We start from the raw sequence: 19,617 nt of genomic DNA on the forward strand, positions 1-19,617 counted from the left end.
TCTAGCACGCCTATTAACATCTCCCAGAGGGGGATTAAAAGCACAGGTTTTGTGCCCAAAGGGTGTGAACTGAATCTGGACTGTGCCACTCACTGGCTCTGTGACTTTGGACTTTATCCACTCTAAGACTCAGTTTACCCCATCTACAAAATAGGAATAATGGTAATTATTACTTAACACTTGCTACATTGTATTCTAATTACATTTTATTGCCAAGCCTCTCTCCCAGGTTATAAAACCCTTGATGAGAAGGAGTATGTCTCATTCACTATTACATCCCTAATATATAATTTGCCACCCAGCCTAGACAATCAGTGTTTGCGGAATGAACGAATAGAATGAATGAATGCACAAAGAAATGACTGTCTGAATGACTCTTTCTCTCTCACGATCAGTCCTACACTGGCTACTATGCTTGTACTTGCATTTCCATACAGTTGTATAGGTTGTTGCCATACAGATCCAGTTCTCTCCCCTGATCCTGTGATTCTTTGCATTAAACCATCCACACTCCATGTGAATTCCCCTTGCCATTCCCTTAAGCCCTGATGAAACCTTGGAAGTCATATTTTAATATTTCAGGCTTACTTTGTTCTTGGAAAGCAGTGTGGTCATGGTGGAAAAGGTGTTGGAGTCTAGAGACTTGAGTACTACCAGCTCTGTTTGCAGAGTGGCCTGCTTACATTATGTAACCTCTCTGTTTTCCACTCAGAGTAGTTTTCAAGAGCATTGAAATACAATCTACAGGGGCTCCTGGGTGGCTCAGATGGTTGAGCATCTGCTTTCAGCTCGGGTCATGATCCCGGAGTCCTGGGATTGAGCCCCATATCGGGCTCCTGGCTCAGCGGGGAGCCTGCTTCTCCCTCTGCCTCTGCCTCTCCCCCTGCTCATGCTCTATCTCTGTGTCTCAAATGAATAAATAAGATCTTTAAAAAAAAAATACAGCATACGTTTTTGTAGGCTGATGTTATAATTACTGTAATTTTTCCAGCTATGTGTTGGTGACATAACAACTCAAAACCATCAATTGCTGTTAACACTAATGTCATGCTTACTATATGCAGGGCACTATTCCAAGTGCTGTCTTGTTCAATATACACAGACACACACACACACACACATTATTATCATCCCCATTTTGCAGATGAGGAGAGTGAGTCTCAGAGTGCTTAAGTAACTTGCCCAAGGTCCCACAACTAGTGAATGGCAAAGCTAGGATTCAAACCCACAAGCTCTCTGGAGTCCAAACTCATTTTAAATAGAAGATGATGATGGAGACCATGACCTAGCAATCAATACAACATTTAAATATCTTCCACTGAAGATTGGTAGTCACCGAACCTCTCCTCTTGTCCGAAGACTTTGGGCTGGTTCTGGTCTGGATGAATACTTAAATCATTCTAGACAGAAGTGTTCCACAAACTACCATAGATATATGTTACTATGTACTATGATCAAGCAAAGGGTCGACCTCTACCCCTCTAGCAGCCTTCTGGGACACCGTGCCATATTGCCCTTGGAGTTTTCCAAGTTCATGAGTAAATAAATACACTCTACATACCCATGGTTCTTGGGACTCTAAGCTCCCATGCTGAGGGCTTGTCTCTCTGTAAGCCTGTGTGGGGGCCTCCTTTGCAATCCACTCATGAGAATGTTAAAGAGACCCTGAAGAGGATTTGAAGCTGGAATAAGGACACACTATAACCAGAGGGAGAAAGTAATGAGAAACTGGAAAGAGTCAACCATAGCAAATTGCAGATCAAATGAGCACTCCAGAGCCAAGCCCCTTGTTGTTGATGGAGAATCTGCTTATGCCTCCGATGATTGCGCTAGCTGAGTCATAAACACCAGTGTCACTTCCGACCAGAAAGGGTTCATATCCAGCTCACTATCTATCCCCAAACTTTCTCTCAACCCCTGATTACAGTTGCGCCCTCCACTGAAGTCTCAGTTTTTTGGAGGATACAAGAGTGGTCCTCATACTTTAGAAGCACTGCCTTAAACACCAGATTGCCAACAGTGAAAGGTTACTGAACAGAGAGAGCAGTTATCTTCATTTGCACAGTGCTAACAATTTCCCATTTGCCTGTCGTCACAACAAGCAAAAAATTAACTTTTCCAACTATCTTTGTTTTTTTTTAATTTTTTTTAAAGATTTATTCATTTGAGACAGAGAGATACAGAGAGACAGAGCATGAGCAGGAGGAGAGGCAGACGGAGAGGGAGAAGCAGGCTTCCCGTTGAGCAGGGAGCCCGATGCGGGGCTCGATCCCAGGACCCTGGGATCATGACCTGAGCCAAAGGCAGACGCTTAACAGCTGAGCCACCCAGGCGCCCCTCCAAGTATCTTTGAATCCTTATATCCATTTTCTTCTGAGGACAAAAGATCAGGCCTGGTATCCAGATTCTCTTTTTTATGTTGGCATTTGTGCACTTGAACTGTGGGAGCAAGTAGTGCTCTGGTCAAGCCAGGTCCTGGCGAACCTGCCCTCGGCCTTCCAGGGAGGGTGACAGAAACATTATCACACGTTGCACTGTGGGGGTCAGAAGGCATTTGGTGCAGAACCTCGTCACTGGGCTTTTCGTTTGTTTGTTTTGCTTGCTTGTCTTTATCCCTCACCACACATGGGTCCCCTCAGAGAACCAAGCTGGATGAAACACAAATTATTTCCCTCAAGGGGATCCAAGTGGCCTGTCCTACAAAGACCCTGCCGAGGCCTCTCTCCATCCTTCTCACTTCTGCTTGTTCTGCTCCTTCCTACTCTGTCTCCTCGGCAGCCCGGAAGCCCTGGGAGGGCAGGAATGTCTCTCCGCACCAGATCTCCGGGGTTCTCATTCTGCGTCCCTCTGCCAGGAGCATGATTTTGTTTCTTCGGGAAGAAACAGGGCAACATATGTTGAATTCTTTTTAAAAAGCATGTATTGCTGAATTTGTGCTCATTATTGAAAATTTAGAAAACGCAAGAAAGAACCAAAAGGAAAAACGTTGTCACCCACAATTACCGTGGCCTATTTCTTTGCAGGATTTCTGTTTCTGCATGTGTAGTATCTGGTAGCCTGTTTTCCTTGGTTAACATACTATCATAAATGTTTTCTTTTCATTTCCATATCCGTTGAGCACCTAGTATGTAGCAAGGACTGTACTGGGCCCTTCAGGTGCTTGAGCTGGGTTTTAGAGTGAAAGGGGTATTTCCAAGCAGAGAAGCAGTGGGTACATGATTAAGGCAGGGGAGCACCAACATCATGTTACAGTGTTGTGGAGAATGAGTTTTAGGCTAATGAGAGCAGCCAAAAAGGGCACCATGACAGAAATTTGCGCCTAGATCTAGTTTCTTACAATGACCCTGCCAGAGAGGCTTACTTACCATAGAGTTTCCAGGATTTGTGAGAATTTCCAGAAAAAGCCAAAATTGCATTCATGGATCTAGGTTCTTAAAGTGAGGATTATAATGAACTGTTTGGGGGCTGTTGTCAGCCAATCAGACTGGACACTGGGTGTGGTGTTGGAGCCCAGTCTACACGTACCCCTGAGGCTGTACCATGACTTTGGCCCCTTTGTGGACTGATCATAGGAAGGCTGGGAGTCCTCGGGAGAGGCTGTATGGCCAGGCCCGTGGTGGGGACACTCAAGGGCTCAGGGACATGATTGTTCACCAACTGGCACATTCATGTTTCAGCGTTTTAAGAAACACACACCGTACAAGGGCATCCTGGTGACCAGACTGACCTGGAAAGCAGCTTTTCTTCTCGAGTTGCTAACATGCACTCTTAGATGTCAGCGGTCCTGCTGCCTCTGACACAAGAGCCATGGGTTGTCATCCTTTGAATTTGAGCTGGAGGAGTGTGATTTGGGGCAGAAGCCAGGCAGAGGGTTTCAGAGCCAGGCCGTAGAGGGCAAGCTGTGGCTGGCTCTGCTCTCCTCCTTCCTAAAGCACCTGCCAGAAAATTGGCTCCAACCCAAGCTCACACTGAGCGGCCACTCCTCCACCCATGTTCACTCAACATGGCTGAGGTCTTCAGAATAGCACAGAGCTCCATAATGGAGGAAGGCATCTCCCCGGGGATGGGGAGGTGAAGAACACACGTCCTGAACGTCCATTAGCAGCAGTGGTCACATCTCCCAGGAGGCCTCTCCTGCTGACCGCCAGCTCCGAAGTCCCATTCCCGTACCCTTTCTTTCTGCTTAAATGCGGGGACAATGTTCTCAGTTTCCTGGAATGAGAACTATGGCACTCTCCCACAATCCCAGCTTCCCTACTGATTTGCATGAGGGGAAATTTGGGGCTGAAACAGAAATTTTCCAGCCAACCCATCAATTATTAAGCTGGGGGTTTACATGAATCATGTTCTGTCATCCTCACGGCACCCTTGTGAGGTGGATATCATCCCCATGTTACAGACGATAAAAATAGGGCTTGCTTATATGTTACGGAAGTAAGTCTGTGGATACTGAAGGGCTCAGAGTTTAACTTGCTCAAGGACACCCAGTTAATGCACAGCAGAGCTGGGGTTTGAACCCAGATGTGCAAACCATCACCCAGGCTCTCCTAGGTCTTACAGAGAGCAGCACGACGAAGAATGTGGCAGGGTCGGGGCATAAGGGGAGGACAAGAGATCTGGGAAGCAGTGCTGGGAGCAAATACTCCACACCCCCTTCCCCCAGGGTTACTTTCCTCCCAAACTGCCCACAAGTACACAAATACGGAATTCTGTAACAATAGTCATTGGTCGTAATCACCTAACTCTTTATACTTGCCATGTGAACTAAGAAGATGCACGTGGATGCTCTAGCCATGGTTGAAAGAATGGGGATGTGGAACCAGAAGAGTTGGTGAATGGGAGATGGGGTGTTACCTTGTATGGGAGCAGTCACCACTCAGGTGAGCTGTTGGCCACCTCCTGCCGTGGGGTTTCCAGACTCAAGAAGGTACCTAGAGACCTCTGTGTAGCAGAGCAGGTGGGAAGGTAGAAGTTCAGAATGGGTCTCTGCCAGACCCTGGCTCTGCGATCTTCAGCCAGTTTCTTAGCTTTCCTGTATCTCAATTTCCTCATCTATAAAAAGGTCGACTCTCTCAGAGCTGTTGTGAAAATTAAATAAGATCCTGTTTGCAAAGTACTTAGCCCGGCATCTGGCACAGAGTAAATCCCTTAATAAAGAGTTATTAGCATGAAATTGCCTTCCTGCGAATTATTTTCTCACAAATTTATGGAATAATTTCTTTACTGCAAATTTATGGACTTTAAAGATTCTAACTTCAGAAAAGACATAGAAAGAAGAGATGAGACACAAGCTGTAACGTTGTCTAACTTTGTTTTTATAGGAGCCGTGGAAATTTACACTAGAGAAGGCGAGACAGATTGTGAAGAAATCCCCAACTCTGGTAAGCAACGGATGAGAAGAATACCAGGGTTCCACTTGGCGCCTTCATCTTCCCCTTCCCCTGCTCTCACACCCCTAAGGCCAAGGGCTGCTCCGGATCCAAGCCCACAACATACCATAGCTGCAGTGAAGTTAAGTAGGAAAGTGAGCCCCTCCCCCTCCTTTTTCTCCTCCCTCTCTCGACAGCAGTGTTTCTCAAACTGGGCAGTACTGACATTTGGGGCTAGTTACTCTTTGGTTGTGGGCATTGTCCTGTACACTGGAAGGTATCGCAGCATCCCGGTCTTCTACCCACTAGATACCAGCAGCCGCATCGCCCTTCCCCAGTCATGGCAACCAAAAACGTCTCCTGATGTTGCCAAATGTCCTCTGGTACTCACAGGCGAGGACTGCTACTCTCTAGTAGACCATTTTGGAGGAGGCTCTATCCTCCTGCCCCTCCACTTTCTAAATATGTGACCTCAGGCTGAGCCTCGTTTTCCTGTCAGCAAGACAGAGACAGTAGCAGTGCTCCTTTGTCAAAGCATGGGTGTGAAGACCAAGAATGGATGCGTGTCAAGTGCTTACCCAGCACTCAATCAATACTATGTGTAGTTCAAATCCGTTATCACAGAGTCAAGTATTTGACTTAGGCTCTGGATGCAAATGAGCCCCAACTGAATAGGAAGCAGAAAAAGTAAACCTTCAAAGGACCAAGTCTCCCTCCATGCTAAAGATCCCAGCAATAAGGAAGGGTTCATCAGAGTTGAGAGGGCATGGCCTTCGTCCTTGGCCTCTCTCTCATCACCCTGATCATCATTCACCCTGATGCAGTACATTTAAGGTAATCTTGATTTGGCAGCACAGAAATAAGGAGAAAAAGCCCTCATGGCTCAGCTTGCCAGATTTAGCAAATAAAAATAGAGGAGACCAGTTAAATTTGAATTTCAAATAAACAATGAATAAATTTTTAGTATAAGTATGTTCAGTGCCATATTTTATCTGGCAACCCCACTTATGGGGGGGCATATGGGTTTTGATGTACAAGGCTGGTGTGCAATGAATGGGCAATATTCAGGCATTTCTACACAATTAATCAATCACAATATCTGTGTTGCCAACCATTATTTAATTCAGTGAGTAATTCAAGACCAACAGTAGCAGGTTAGCTAATCTGCCAAAGCCATGGAGCAAGAGACTGAAACACCACGGGAAACCCTTGACCACCTTCAGAACTCTAAACAATACTAGAGAACAATACGATTCTTCATTCTTTCTTCTCCACGTGCATCTAAAAATTTCTTCTTAGAGCATTGTTAACTCCATTAGCACAAACTGCCTTGGTATTAACTCAAAGGCTAATTAGGATTTTACAAGTTTTCATTTCTGTCATCAGAATTGCAAGCGTCATTCATGGGGCCCGATTCCACTAATTCCCTGTGAGAAGCCAAAAAAAAAAAAAAATCTACCGAAAAACAATACAAAACTCCTCAAAAACCTCCTCCAATTTATGTGCTCTCTAGATTAAAAATAATCAGAAAATGCAAATAAGTGTCTCTGAGTTACTGCTCAGCTGATATTGGCAGCAATTAATTCCATTGTGATGCTCTAACTGCAGACTTAGCCAGGATGCAGAAAGAAGCACACAGTAGGTTGTATATTATTTCAGCACAGCCTGTCAAACTGGAGAAAAGTGAAGTATTGTCGAAGGGAATGTTCCGGAAAATATCTGCCTCTCAGTGAGGATCTGAGAGGCTCCTCATGGATCTGGCAGAAGACTGAGCATCTAAGGGTTTAGAGTACCTTGAGTTACGGAATCATTTTACTTAATTCTCACAAAAACTCATAGAAAATAGTATATTTTTTTATCAACCCTATTTTACAGACGAGAGGATTCAAGATCAGGTATGTTAAGTAATGTGCTCATTCCCCACAGCTAGTCAGGAGAAACCCATCATTTAAATCCAGATCCAGCTACATCCGAGTTCCTACCTTCTCCACTATGCCAATAGCTCTCAACCAGACCTCCTCAGCACTGAATCTCAGGAAGCACCATTCACATCACAGGCTATGTAGGTTAAAATTATGCAGAGCACGACCTGTGCAACTGTACCTGACATCCCTGATCAGAAACCTACCTACTTAATAGAATCATCTTCCCCAGTGCAATTAAACCCAAGTAAAATAATACATAGCAAGGGCTGAAAGGTACTTCACCATGCAGAAATTCAACTTCGGTTTGGCTGTGTATAGAAGAGTAGTTGTTCTCTCCCCTTTGACCTTCTATTTACCGCAGTCACCACATTTTTTCTTTATTCAACCCCTGTGTATTGTTCTGTTTTCATTTAACGTCCTGGTGTTTGGGAAAGCTCAGGATACAAGCAGAAACTGGTTCAAATAGATTGCTAAATGAAGATCCTGCGTGACTCCTGTACCCAGGGACAGCCCAGATTGAGACTTTCATTTAAATGGGATTACATGCCGCCAGGTGCAATATTTTAAAAACCATTGCTGAATCAATAGCAGCCTACATTTTGCCTCTGTCTAGCAACGTTCAAATTGAAAGGAAAGGGCTGGTAAACTGCAAGGGAGGACTTCTGCAACATTACTCTCTGTCTGTCTCATTTCTCTTTGCAAGTAAATGATAAGAGGTTAGTCTTTCCCATGCTATGTGATGAAAGGACTGGATAATTAGAACCTCTGTCTGAACAGGAGGAGTTCTGCTTGGGGGGGCGGGTTGTCCCTGGGCAAGCTACATCATCTATTGTCCACACCCTAGACCCAGTTTCTGCACAGTGAACGTCAGAGACAGCCGCAGCCTTCAGTTAAATCCTAACAGTGAACAGCTGTGCAATTATAACATTTAATTCTTTTGTACCTCTTGTGCAGTAATTATAAGGCTGTCCACATAAGTTTTTTTGATGTGTTGGTTACATCAGTGTTAAAATCTACCTTGTCGTTAGGTTAATTAGACCAAGGCCTTCAGACTCAAATAAATACTCAAAGACGTAGCTCAAACATTCAAATGCAACCTGACTGAACTCAGAGTCTCAGAATGTGTCTGTATTTCCAAACTGCCACCAATGTTGTAGTATAATTTCATGCTGGTGTTTGTTTTATGGTGCGTCTACAGTGCTCATCTCAATCAGTTACCAGGTCTCTGGACTCAACCTTCTAAATATCCCTCCTTTGCACCACCATCCCCCTCCTCCCGCCTTACAACAGTGGTTCCCAACCAGTGGCAACTCTGTCCTCCCCACCCCTCCCCTGAGGACATCTGGCAATGTCTGGTGACATTTGGGGGCTGCTTGCATCTGAATGGCTAGATGCCACATACACTGCTAACCATCCTGCAAGGCACAGCACAGCCCTACAACAAAGACTTATTCAGCCCCAAATAGCATTAGTGCTGAGATTAGAAACCCCAGGATCAGGTCTCAGGATCTTTATCTGCCGACAGGTCTCTCTGCCCCAGCTCACCTCCTCCAGGCCACCCTCTCACCCCCAGGATAACTTTCTGAAATACAGATGTGATCCCGCTGCTTAACACCTTCAGTAATCCCCCACAGGATAGCACAACTTGCAGCATCTTAGGCTAGTCATGATGTCTGCTCCCCTCCGTGGTTCACCACGTCCTTGGGCTTTGCTACAACCCAGCCAGGGTGAAACATTCGGTGGCCCCCTGAGATGCCACACCTGTTCATACTCCCACAGCACCTCACTGGTGCTCCGTCTGTGAAGACCCATGCTTCTCCCACTTCAGAGATCGCTCCAATAACCTGGGACCTTGATGAATCATAGATTCTGATTCAGCAGGTCTGCTGTGGGGCCTGAGACTGCGTTTCCAAAAGTTCCCAGACAACATCCATGCTCCTGGTTTGTGATCACGCTTTCATCAGCTAGGGCCTAGAGCAGTGGTTCCCAAACTTCAGCGAGCATCAGAATGACCTGGAGGCTCTGATTCCCAGGAGGCTCTGATTCCCAGGACTGATTCCCAGGACCCACCCCAGGCTTTCCAGTCCAGTAGATCAGGGTGGGGCTCACAAACTGCACCTGTAGCAAGTCTGTGGACCACACTTGGGGTCACAGAGCCTAGAACATCTGTCTCTTCCTTCCTGCCAGCATCCTTCCTATGTGACTTCAGGCTCATCTCCTGCTTCCTCCTCTGGATTCCTAGATAGCCGTGTTAATGCTGGGACCACTGCAGACCTCAAAAAGCATGCTAAGAGCTGAGATACTCCCCCCTACACTCTACTAGACAGTAAGCTTGATGAGGACAAGGACAGCCTCTTCTGTCTCCATGTCTTGCATATGGACGGGGGTACCAATCAGGATGGTTCCTCTCATCCTAGAAAGTTGAGCAAACATCACAAAGGTTTGCTCAACTTTGATTCATAGCCTGAAAAGGAGGTTGCCTTGTTCTCCTCTGCCAGGATCAATGTACCACCAACACTACTGATCCAACTCATAGCCATCCGAAGGACTCTTTGGGCTGCCAAAAATCACCCATCTCTCCCCCTTCACTGATAAATGCTAGTTTCTAAATTTTCTACCTTGTTGTCTTTTTCTTTCTCTGGGGAAAGCATCATGGAAACCACAATCATTGTAAAAGTACCTCTCAGTAAAAAGCCAGGGCTTTTCATTTGTCACACAGCTAGAGTCTTACGGAAACTGCTCTCTGAAATCCCTTGCTCATGAAGCTTGAGGAGCTTCATCTGTACACCTTACCTGCCCCCACGGCATCCCCCAGGAAAGGGGACTTCCTCCTTCCTTCTTCCCAAGCCCTGGCCATGTCTCTCTTATTAGTCTTGACTTTCTCTCATTGTAGGCTGGGATTCTTCTATTTGAATATGTTCTTTATGTCAAACGCTTTCTCAAAGCCCTTGAGTACAAGGAACGAGAAGAATGTTGTTGGCCAAGTGGAACAGACCACAGTGGGCCAGACCTTCTTGGAAAGAGGTGGCGCATGGGTGAAGGTGGGGATAGCAGGCAGCGCGAGGAAGGGAGAGCTGCAGGCTGAGGCCCCCACAAGAACAAAGGCACAGAGACAGAGTGAGGATGGAGTGTGGGGACAGAAACAAGAGGTAAATTTAGTTAAATGAGATGGCCCAGGTTCTGAAGGAAAGAGGCTCCTGAAATCCAGACTATGGAGCCAGCAGGAGAAGGGCCTTTACAAGTTACAGGACTATTCCTTGAACTAAGCAACTCCTTTTGTTATTTTTTTTTCCTCTCCAGAAACATTCCAGAAGTAGTTCTGATGTTTGTTCCCTCCCATTTTTGGCCAAGATCTGTCAGAGGATTAAATCGTACGTATACTATTTCTACCTCCCTGAGCATTGGCATGAGATGGCACCGTTGGTTGTCCCTGTTTTCCAATGACTAAAATGATTGTGATGTAAAAGTCATCTTCCCAAAGGTGAAAGTGTTTGCTGCTCACGACTCGTACCATGACTGGTACAGAAATTAAAAGACAAATGAGCTCTGCCCAACTCATTTTGGAAAGCCACTGCATACCAGTATCTTTGAACCTCAAAGCCTGACTTATACCCTGGGCCGGCACGCAGCCTGCCAGTGAAACTTCTGGGCAGCTTGGTGCACACCCGTGCCACACATGGGGACAGCCCCTCCTTGCTGTGTAAGACACAGACAAGGTCAAGGTCAGTGCCTCGTCAGGAAAGGGAATCTGAGCATCTTTAGTCCAGGGCACTCAACGAGGCTGGAATGGGACCAATTTATTTCACAGAGCCCAACCCATTACTGAAAAACTCTGGCTCAGATACGTATAAACAGTGTTGCCAATACGGAGACACTGTCCCGAATTCCCAGGACCTCCCATCTCCATTTTAAATCCCATACCCCAGCTCTACTCTGAGTCTGGGGTTATGCTGGGTGTCATCATGATCACTGTCCATGGCATTAAAGGATGGAAAGGTGTGCTGAAAGGGACACTGGACCAAGAGGCAAAATAACACAGGCTCTACCTTGCACTTGGCCCCTTCCCATGTGACTGTGGCTGCTGTGGGTGCCACACGTGGAATGTTCGAACCTGTCTGCATCAGTTCTCCCAACAACTCCATGAGGTATTACTCCATTTCACAGTGAAGGACACTGAGTCTTAAAGAAATCACTTCTCCCAGGCTGCCAGGTGTGTCTGGTGGGTCTAGCTCTCCTTGCGAGGGCTTGGAGGTGATTCGGGCTGCGCATCTGGACTCAGGGCAGCTGTAATAACATAGCTACAAGCTGGGTGGCTTAGAAGCACAGAAATGTATCCTCTCCCCCTTCTGGAGGCTGGAAGTCTGAAAGCAAGATGCTGGCAGGGTTCCTCTGAGACTCTGCTCTCTCTGAGAGTGTCTCCGACGTTCCGGGTCAACTCTTAGCTTCTGGCGGTAGCCGGCCATCTTTGTTGTTGCTCGGTTTGTAGCTGCAACACTCCAGTCTCTGCCTCCAGCCTCCTCCGTGCTGTCTTCCCTGTGTGTCTGTCTTTTCCTTTTATAAGAACACCAGTCATGTTGGATCAGGGCCCAGTCTAATGGCCTCATCTTAACTTTGTAACATCTGCAAAGACCCTATTTCCAAAAAAGGTCACATTCATAGGGACTAGGGGTTAGAACTTCAACATGACTTCTTGTGAACACAATCCAACCCATACGAAGAGGCACTTTTCCTACATTCCTCCATCCTTCATCTCATGAGTTTCATGGGAGCTCAATCCACTAAACATCTCCTGTCTGCTGTGAAAGCTTCTCAGGAGAGGAGACTATCTTCTGACCTACATTCAAAGCCTCTTGGAGATCCAAGAGTTTTAAAACTTCCTGGTTCATCTGCCCACGTGAACTCCCGTAAGCCAGCTGTGCAAAGTGCTGACCTGGGTCCCAGAAACAGGATCAACACCAGTTTTCATGAATAGGCTGGACAAAGACTACCAGGACATGGGGAGCAGAGGGGAAATTGACATGAAAGAAGATGCTGGAAGGCTGAGATGCAGGCAGCTCCCCAGGCCCCCAATCATTTCATCATGCCTAGCTGTTACTGAATTGAGACACCTGCCCCTCCTTGCTGAAAGCATCATTGCATTTTCTATGTCAAACATGGGCCAGCAGGACCCAAAGTGACAACTCTTCAACTGAACCACCTTTGAAAAATTGAATTCAAGAGCATCTGTGACCAGGGATTTTCCTGAAACTATTTAAAAGGGAAATTTTTCTTTTATGAAAAAGCAAAAGCAGTGTGTTTTTTTTCTTCTTTCTAAAAAAATCATTGTGCTTTGAGTATAATTTGCATCAGATCACAATTTATTCAGTGCTTTATGGTTTACAGAGCACATTTAAATGCAGCTTCATTTATTCTTCAAAACAACCTGTGGCTTAGTAATAATAACAATAACTAAGTTATCTGGTAACGTCTATGCACTAGGAACTCTTGTCAATGCAACCCTACATGGCAGATGGCATTATTGTCTCCTTTCTAAAGAGGTAAAGTCTTTTACTAGCACCAAGGCCTTGGTGCTAGTAATTGATAAATCCGACATTTGAACCCAGCAGCCTGGTTGCAAAGGCCAGGCTCAGAGCCTCTCAATTGTCTGTCCCTTGACTCTTCGCCCCACTTTTGGATGACCAAGTAGGTTCTAGTTCATTGAATGTCTGACCCCCTAAGCACAGTCAGCAGGTGGTAGAGACAAGACCTATGTGTCTTCTATTACATAATCCTTCAGTAAAATCCCTTCCAGTAGGAATGCTTTTCCTGTTCTGTGCTTCTCCTGCCGCATCCTGTTTGGTCTAACGCCTTCACAGTAGAGTGAAGGTGTCCCCACCATGGGTGGTTTTTCAGCTCCCTGCTACCAGGTGTTTGGCCAGCCCTCCATACCCCGAGCTCACCGATGCCTGCTCCTGCATGCTGTTCTTCTATGGCCTCTCCCCATCAGGATCCCATACCACCCACCACTCTTAGAGGGTGGGGACACCATTTCTTAGTAAACCTTTTATCTTAACACATTGCTTACTTAACACATTGCTTCGAATTAGTAGGGAATCAGTGAAGAAACAAGAGAATAAATAAAGAAAAGGTACTATTTTACTAGAAAAGAAATGTATAGGATACTAAGCTACTACCATAGGGCAATCAAGTTTTTTGTTCTTTTTTTATTTTGTGCTGGTCAGGATTCACAGTGCCTGTGCACTGTTTTTTATTGTAACAATGGTAAGTCAAGAGAGTCCCCTCTTAATAATCTCTTCTTGTTATTTAATTTCCATATGCATAAACCCGCATATGGATCATTTCACATAAAGGCATACAGACTATTCTAGCCTATGTTAATTACCTTTAGTTCATCATTCTTTTCTTTTCTTTTTCCTTGTTCCTTCTTCCCCATGACCTACTCCTTCCAATGACATCGGTCCCTGTCCCTGCCACCAAGGTGAGCCCGGGTGTATTCTTTCCTGGTTTTCTCTGCTCTCATTTCATCTTACAGAGATGCATCTAACACATCCACATGCATATGAAACAGACCCATTCCCAGCCCTGGAGTGCTGCCTGGGACTCAAATGTGAGACAGCTACACATGGAAACTTTAGTCTCCCTAGTTGTCTTTTGTTGTAATGCCCCAGTTTCATGAAATAATTTTAGGGAGTTTGAACTTGAATAGCTATTCTGTTATGTAATGAATAACATTCACCTGCAATTACAATTGCTCACTGGATCAAGCCCGCTAGCTTGACTACTGGTAGTCATAGAGCAATGGCTCTTTTGGAAATATATTTTATATTCATCCCTGAGCAGGTGATTAGCTGTGCTGGCCAACAAGATAACTGGGTAGAACATTGTGTGCCTGGAAATCCGGAAATCTGAAGAGGGTACATGGATTGGATTTGGGATTGTTCCAGAAACTAAAATGCCATAGGAGCAGATACCTGACTCCTGTTTGCCCAGCCCTAGAAATCATCCTTGGAATAACTGTTACCATTGCACAAAATAATAGAAAGAGCTAATGTTTTGTGAGTGTTTACCACATGCTTGGCATAGGTCTTTATGCTTCCCATGGAGGAACCAACTTAGTCTTTACAATAGCCGTAGGAAGCAGGTACTAATATTGGCCCCATTTTACAAATGAGGAAGCAGAGGTACAAAAGATTAAATAATCTGCCTACGGTTATATAGCAAGTAGACAGCAGACTTGGGGTTCAAATCCAGAGAGTCTAATTTCAGAACCCAGAGCTATGTTAAGAGGCTTCTCATGATTTTCTTTCCTACTAGAACATTCTTCACCCAATTACATGCCTTGAAAATGCTTTCTCATCCTTTAAATTTAAACTTAAGATTACCTTCTTCCCAGTATAGCATTAGAAGTGTTTTCGCTCATGGTGCACAGCCCTTTACAGCATTTTCTCCGTAGCACTGTAGTTGCCTATTGATGAGTTGTTTGCCCCCATGAAGCTCCTCTAGCACTGGAATGTATCTTATATTCATCCCTAATATCTAACATGGTGTCTGGCACACAGCAGGGATTCCAGAAATGCATGTGGAATGAATGCATGAATGAATGAATGAATGAATGAATGTATGTTTCAGCATACAACTAGACATCTATAAGGTACATGAAGTATCAGATTTAGATACAATTTGGCAGAAGTAATGTTAATAAACATCAACAATGTCTTATTTACAACCTTGGAGGCAGATGTGATCAGGAATTCAGAATTTTCCAGATTTTAAGAAAATCAACATATGGTGACCATAGATCACCTAACACTCTCAGTACCTCTGATCAAACACATTTATATTTCAGCAGTGAAATGTATAAATATTCACCCTAAGAAGGGTAAATCTGATGAATTGCCTTATATTGGTTCAGATCTAGTTTTACCACCAAATGAATTTTCTGCAAAGTTAAACAACAACTCAATTTTTAGCACTCTGGTTTGGAGACTATGAATAAGGGATTGTGGAGTTTATGTAAATTATAGTTTATGCTACTTTGGATGACCAATCTACTGTACTGTGTCTAGAATGTGTGGTTTGGGTTAGTTACTTTGAGCCTTTAAAACAAGCAGATCTTCATGGGCTTATTAATTTGCTTCATCTGTTCATTAATTCATCTGCTTCATTTGTTCATTAATTTAATGAACTCACTTTCCAGTTCTAGAGACAAACCCCCATCATTGTTCCTTCAAACTCCCATCCTCAGGATGGCAAGGGTGGGGGATAGCTTTGGAGTACTAGATGGGACCTTTCACCTAGCACCTTTTCCAGGCTGAAAATATAATTGTTTGGGTCTGTACCCTGTGTGTGTGTGTGTGTGTGTGTGTCTTACCTCCTTTTCTCACCTAGAAAACTACACTGGTTGTCCAAGCGGTCAAATATGTACATGGGGGGAAACTACCTAGTTTTATAGGAGAGGCCATCCCCGGAGAAGCTTATTACCTAGACTTCTGGGGGGTCCACCATCCCAGAGTTAGTAAGACAGGCTCCGAGACACCAGTTAGGCTCCATGCTGGCTCTTATTGAATCCATTTGCCTTGAGGCTCTCACAGCTGCTGGAATGCTCTTGATTCAAAAGACCATTTAATAAATCCTGTAAAGGTTCATGTTACTCTCTACATTCTAGGCTCTGAAAATAGCCTCAACCTGCCATATGATGGCACTGGACTGCTACCCCATAAGAGAGTTTCTTAGAGGGAAAGCAGTGTTTGCCATGCAGGAGCTGGGGAAAGTTTGATAGTGAGGACACAGGGAGAGAGCCTCCCTTGAGGGAGGGGTCTGTGGCTTTAGCATGTATTTGCTTGGTCATCAGTCACATCCGAGTCTTTGGTTTTCCAGGCTCATGAATGGGAATGAACGTTGCCAGCTCAAGTGCCTCAAGATTCTTAGAGTTAGTGGTTTAAAAGAGTAGATTTTAAGAAAAGACTTCCATCACAGAATGTGTAAAATGGCACAAATTCAATCTGTAGTGCTGAGTTCATTGGACCAAAAATGCAGTCTCCTTCTTTTCTGGGCATCTCAACATCAATATCCTATGTTCTCTAAAATGTTGATGTGATTATTTCACTTCCCCATATGGGCCAGATTAATATCAGAGAGAAAATAGTTCTAATTAGGTGGAGAGCAGAGATTGGCAAAGTTTGGCTGGCACTCTTCCATACTGTGGAGGCGCTTCATTTTATTTTTAGAATGGACTTCTATCACATATACTCAACATAGCTGTATCTGAAATGTCTCTGTTTGTTTTCACAAACACAGTTTCTTTTTTTTTCTTAGCTCACCAGCTGTTTTGTTTTCTTTTTTCTAGAGCTATAGAAAATTCTGTGCCATTCAAAGATGGAGATTCAGACAAATACAGCATTTTCCCAGTAAGTATTGTTAAGAGTAACCAGATGCTCACTAAATATTGCATCGCTTTCTACAAATATCTTTCCTTTAGTGACACAAGACTCACTAAAGATTAATACATTCCATTTGAATGTATTAATAATTTGATAATACACCATTCCATGATTTTTATGGACTTTTTGGCATCTTCATAATACACGAACCGTCAGAGTGGGTCTTTAGGCCGAGACTGTTTTTGTTTCCTGAAGCCATTCCCAGCTGGGTATTTCAGTTATCTGAAGGTGTTGAGAATTATTTTGGAAATTCTTAAACCTACTTTTAGAGTGTGTGTGTTGTGTTTATGTGGATGCACATGTTTGATTTAGAGCAGTAAGATGTCAGGATGTTCTCTGCAAAATCAAACAAGCAAGTGGCAGATGTAACTCCCCAAAGTTGGTGGGATCTCAGATATTCAACCTAGGAATGGGGGAAATAAAAACATTGTTTGATATTATCATGACTCTTGATTCTTTCAAATCTAGGATCAAGACAGTTCAGTCATATAATAAATCCACATAATTAGCCAGTTTTGCTAGAGACTTTTAAATTATCCAATACAATGAGTAATCATTTGACCAAATAAACCAATTGTTTTGGAGGCTAAGAAGATTGATGACTAATAAAGTTCAGAGAGTTCAGGAACATTTGTGGAAGTGTACACACACACACACACACACATACGTACAGTATGCATGCACATGACCACACCTGTGAGTACACACATGCCCACATACCTACACACTCACATGCATACACTCCCGTGCACCCACGTACAGGCACACACCCAACAGCACATATGCACACACTCACATGCACACACACTACCACCTGGCATTGGCTCTGGGACTCTATTACATTTTACCTCACACTGCATGACTCAGCATATTAATCTTAAGTTTCTTAGTAATCTCTAGTGTTCCTGGATTGTATTGGAATTAAGAATTACGCATGTCAGTACCCCTGGGACAGCTCTGACTGCCCTTCCTTGTGGATAACAAGGGGCGGAAATGAACCTTCCTGTGTGTGCTCTTCAATTCCAGACGCTGAGGGGCTACACCTGGCGAGGGAGAGACTGCAATGACAGCAACAAGATGGCATACCCGGGCAGAAGGTACGTCTCTGCTCATCGCTGACTTGGGCAATTACCTTCTCAAAAGCAGGTAGGAGGCATCATTCCAACCCCAGCCTAGGGGATTGGTACTTAAAGAGAGAAGGGACCTCCGTGTCCCCACTGAAGTAAAGCTCAGTGAAGAAAGAACAGCATTCATTCATCATTTGTCCAGGAAACGCTCATGGAGCACTTGCTCATTGCCAAGCACTCTGCCTCGTGTCGGCGGTTAACAAAATGGAAGTGGGGCCTCCCCTCGCGGAGCTTCCAGTCTAGTGAGAGGAACACACGAGTCCCCAGGTTACGGTGGACTTGTGTCCAGCCTCCTGCACGAGGCCTACATGCAGGACTGAGTGAGGAGTGAGCACGGGGCTCCCGTGAGTGGACCGCATGTCATATTTTAGTCCCGGGCTGATGTTCGGCCAGCCACATCTCGGACTTCAGAAAATGGATATGCCAACCTTCATCTTAGCCATGACTGCAGGGCCGCAGCATTCAGAATACCAGATGTTTGGGAGTGTAGAGCGTAATTGTAATGGCCTCACCTATCTAAATAAAGTGGGCTACAGATTCATTCACTCTGCTCACCAGCACCATTCCACAATACAGTCCGTGAATAGAGGCCACTGGAATTAGTCCATGGTGCCCAGAAAATATCCAAAGCTGAGATAATGGCAGAGGCCAGTGGAGGCTTCTGTGTGCCATTGACAGTCATGAGTGGCACTCCTCCTTGAAGAACATCCTGTCCATCAATGACACTTCATACAACACTTGTTCATTCATTCATTCATTCAGCTAACATTCACGGGGCAAGAAGTATATGCTAAAAACCAATGTTGGTGTTTTCTTCTTAGGCCAGACAACTGGGATATACACGAGGATTCAAACTGTAATGGCATTTGGGTAAGCAACTAGATTCAAATCTAGCCCCGTTCTCTGACGTTCTGCCCTCCTTAAAAGCCTATTTGCTTTAGTCAGTCCTGCGGAAGAAGACGACAGATGAAAGCACCCTTTTTCTGCAAATTGGAAGAGGGGTAAAGACTCTGATCTCACATGATAGATGGTAGGGATGTAATGAGAGTTGAGGGTCTGTTAGTCACAGCCCCTTGAAGTCACCCGCATCTAACCCCTTTATTCTGTGGTGAATCAGGCGAAATTAAATGAAGAGTGCTGTTAGCGAAGTTTTACAGCGACCCAGACAGCTGTTGGAGCAAACCTCTTGCTCCCACCTCTTCACGGCCGCCATTTTCTTTCTATTCCATAAAGCTAGTCAGGCAGGGTGGAAATTACCCTGTAGTTATCCCTTTATCTACATCTCAAGGCATTTAATGCTGGAGCTCCAGCTCTCCATGAACAACAGGTTTGCAGCTTTCAGGAAGAGAAAGGGACTAAAGCCCAACCAAACACAACAGTGGTAGCAGACCCACGTTTTGTGGGGTCTTGAGCTAATATATGATTTGAGGGTCCTCCTGAAGAAAAAGAATACCAAATTACAAAGGCAAAATCAAGTATGAAAGTAAATAGTTAATTAGAACAATGGAAGAAATCCCAACAAATTCCTGGAGTCTTGGAAATTCAGGTCCCTTGGAAATTGTAGGATGTGCAGCAGCATCCCTGGCCTCTACCTACTTGATGCCAGTCACTCCCCCTCCCCCTGTTGTCACAACCAAAAATGTCTCTGGACTTTGCCAAATGTCCCTTGGGGTAGGGGTGGGGGGAAATGAGCCCTGTTGAGCATCGCTGGTCTGGAAGCATCAGTCCTTAGGGAGTGGAGATGTGAGGGCTCTTA

General features: G+C 44.8%; 1 protein-coding gene across 4 annotated transcripts in view; it reads left to right on the top strand.

Moving 5' to 3' along the window:
- Positions 1-19,617, top strand: part of AOAH (acyloxyacyl hydrolase) — a 156,732-nt gene that overhangs the window by 57,055 nt on the left and 80,060 nt on the right. For 3 of the 4 annotated variants that reach the window (XM_081800267.1, XM_081800269.1, XM_081800271.1), the window contains exons 5-10: positions 5,322-5,381; positions 5,679-5,762; positions 10,595-10,665; positions 16,641-16,701; positions 17,761-17,831; positions 18,683-18,731. In XM_081800267.1, the coding sequence (XP_081656393.1) occupies positions 5,322-5,381; positions 5,679-5,762; positions 10,595-10,665; positions 16,641-16,701; positions 17,761-17,831; positions 18,683-18,731 (396 nt within the window). The remainder of the gene's footprint in view (positions 1-5,321; positions 5,382-5,678; positions 5,763-10,594; positions 10,666-16,640; positions 16,702-17,760; positions 17,832-18,682; positions 18,732-19,617) is intronic. The other variant, XM_081800268.1, reaches the window with a different exon arrangement.

This window comes from Leptonychotes weddellii, chromosome 12 (assembly GCF_054177405.1).
Source record: "Leptonychotes weddellii isolate Sample4059 chromosome 12, ASM5417740v2, whole genome shotgun sequence".
Lineage (NCBI taxonomy): Eukaryota > Metazoa > Chordata > Mammalia > Carnivora > Phocidae > Leptonychotes > Leptonychotes weddellii.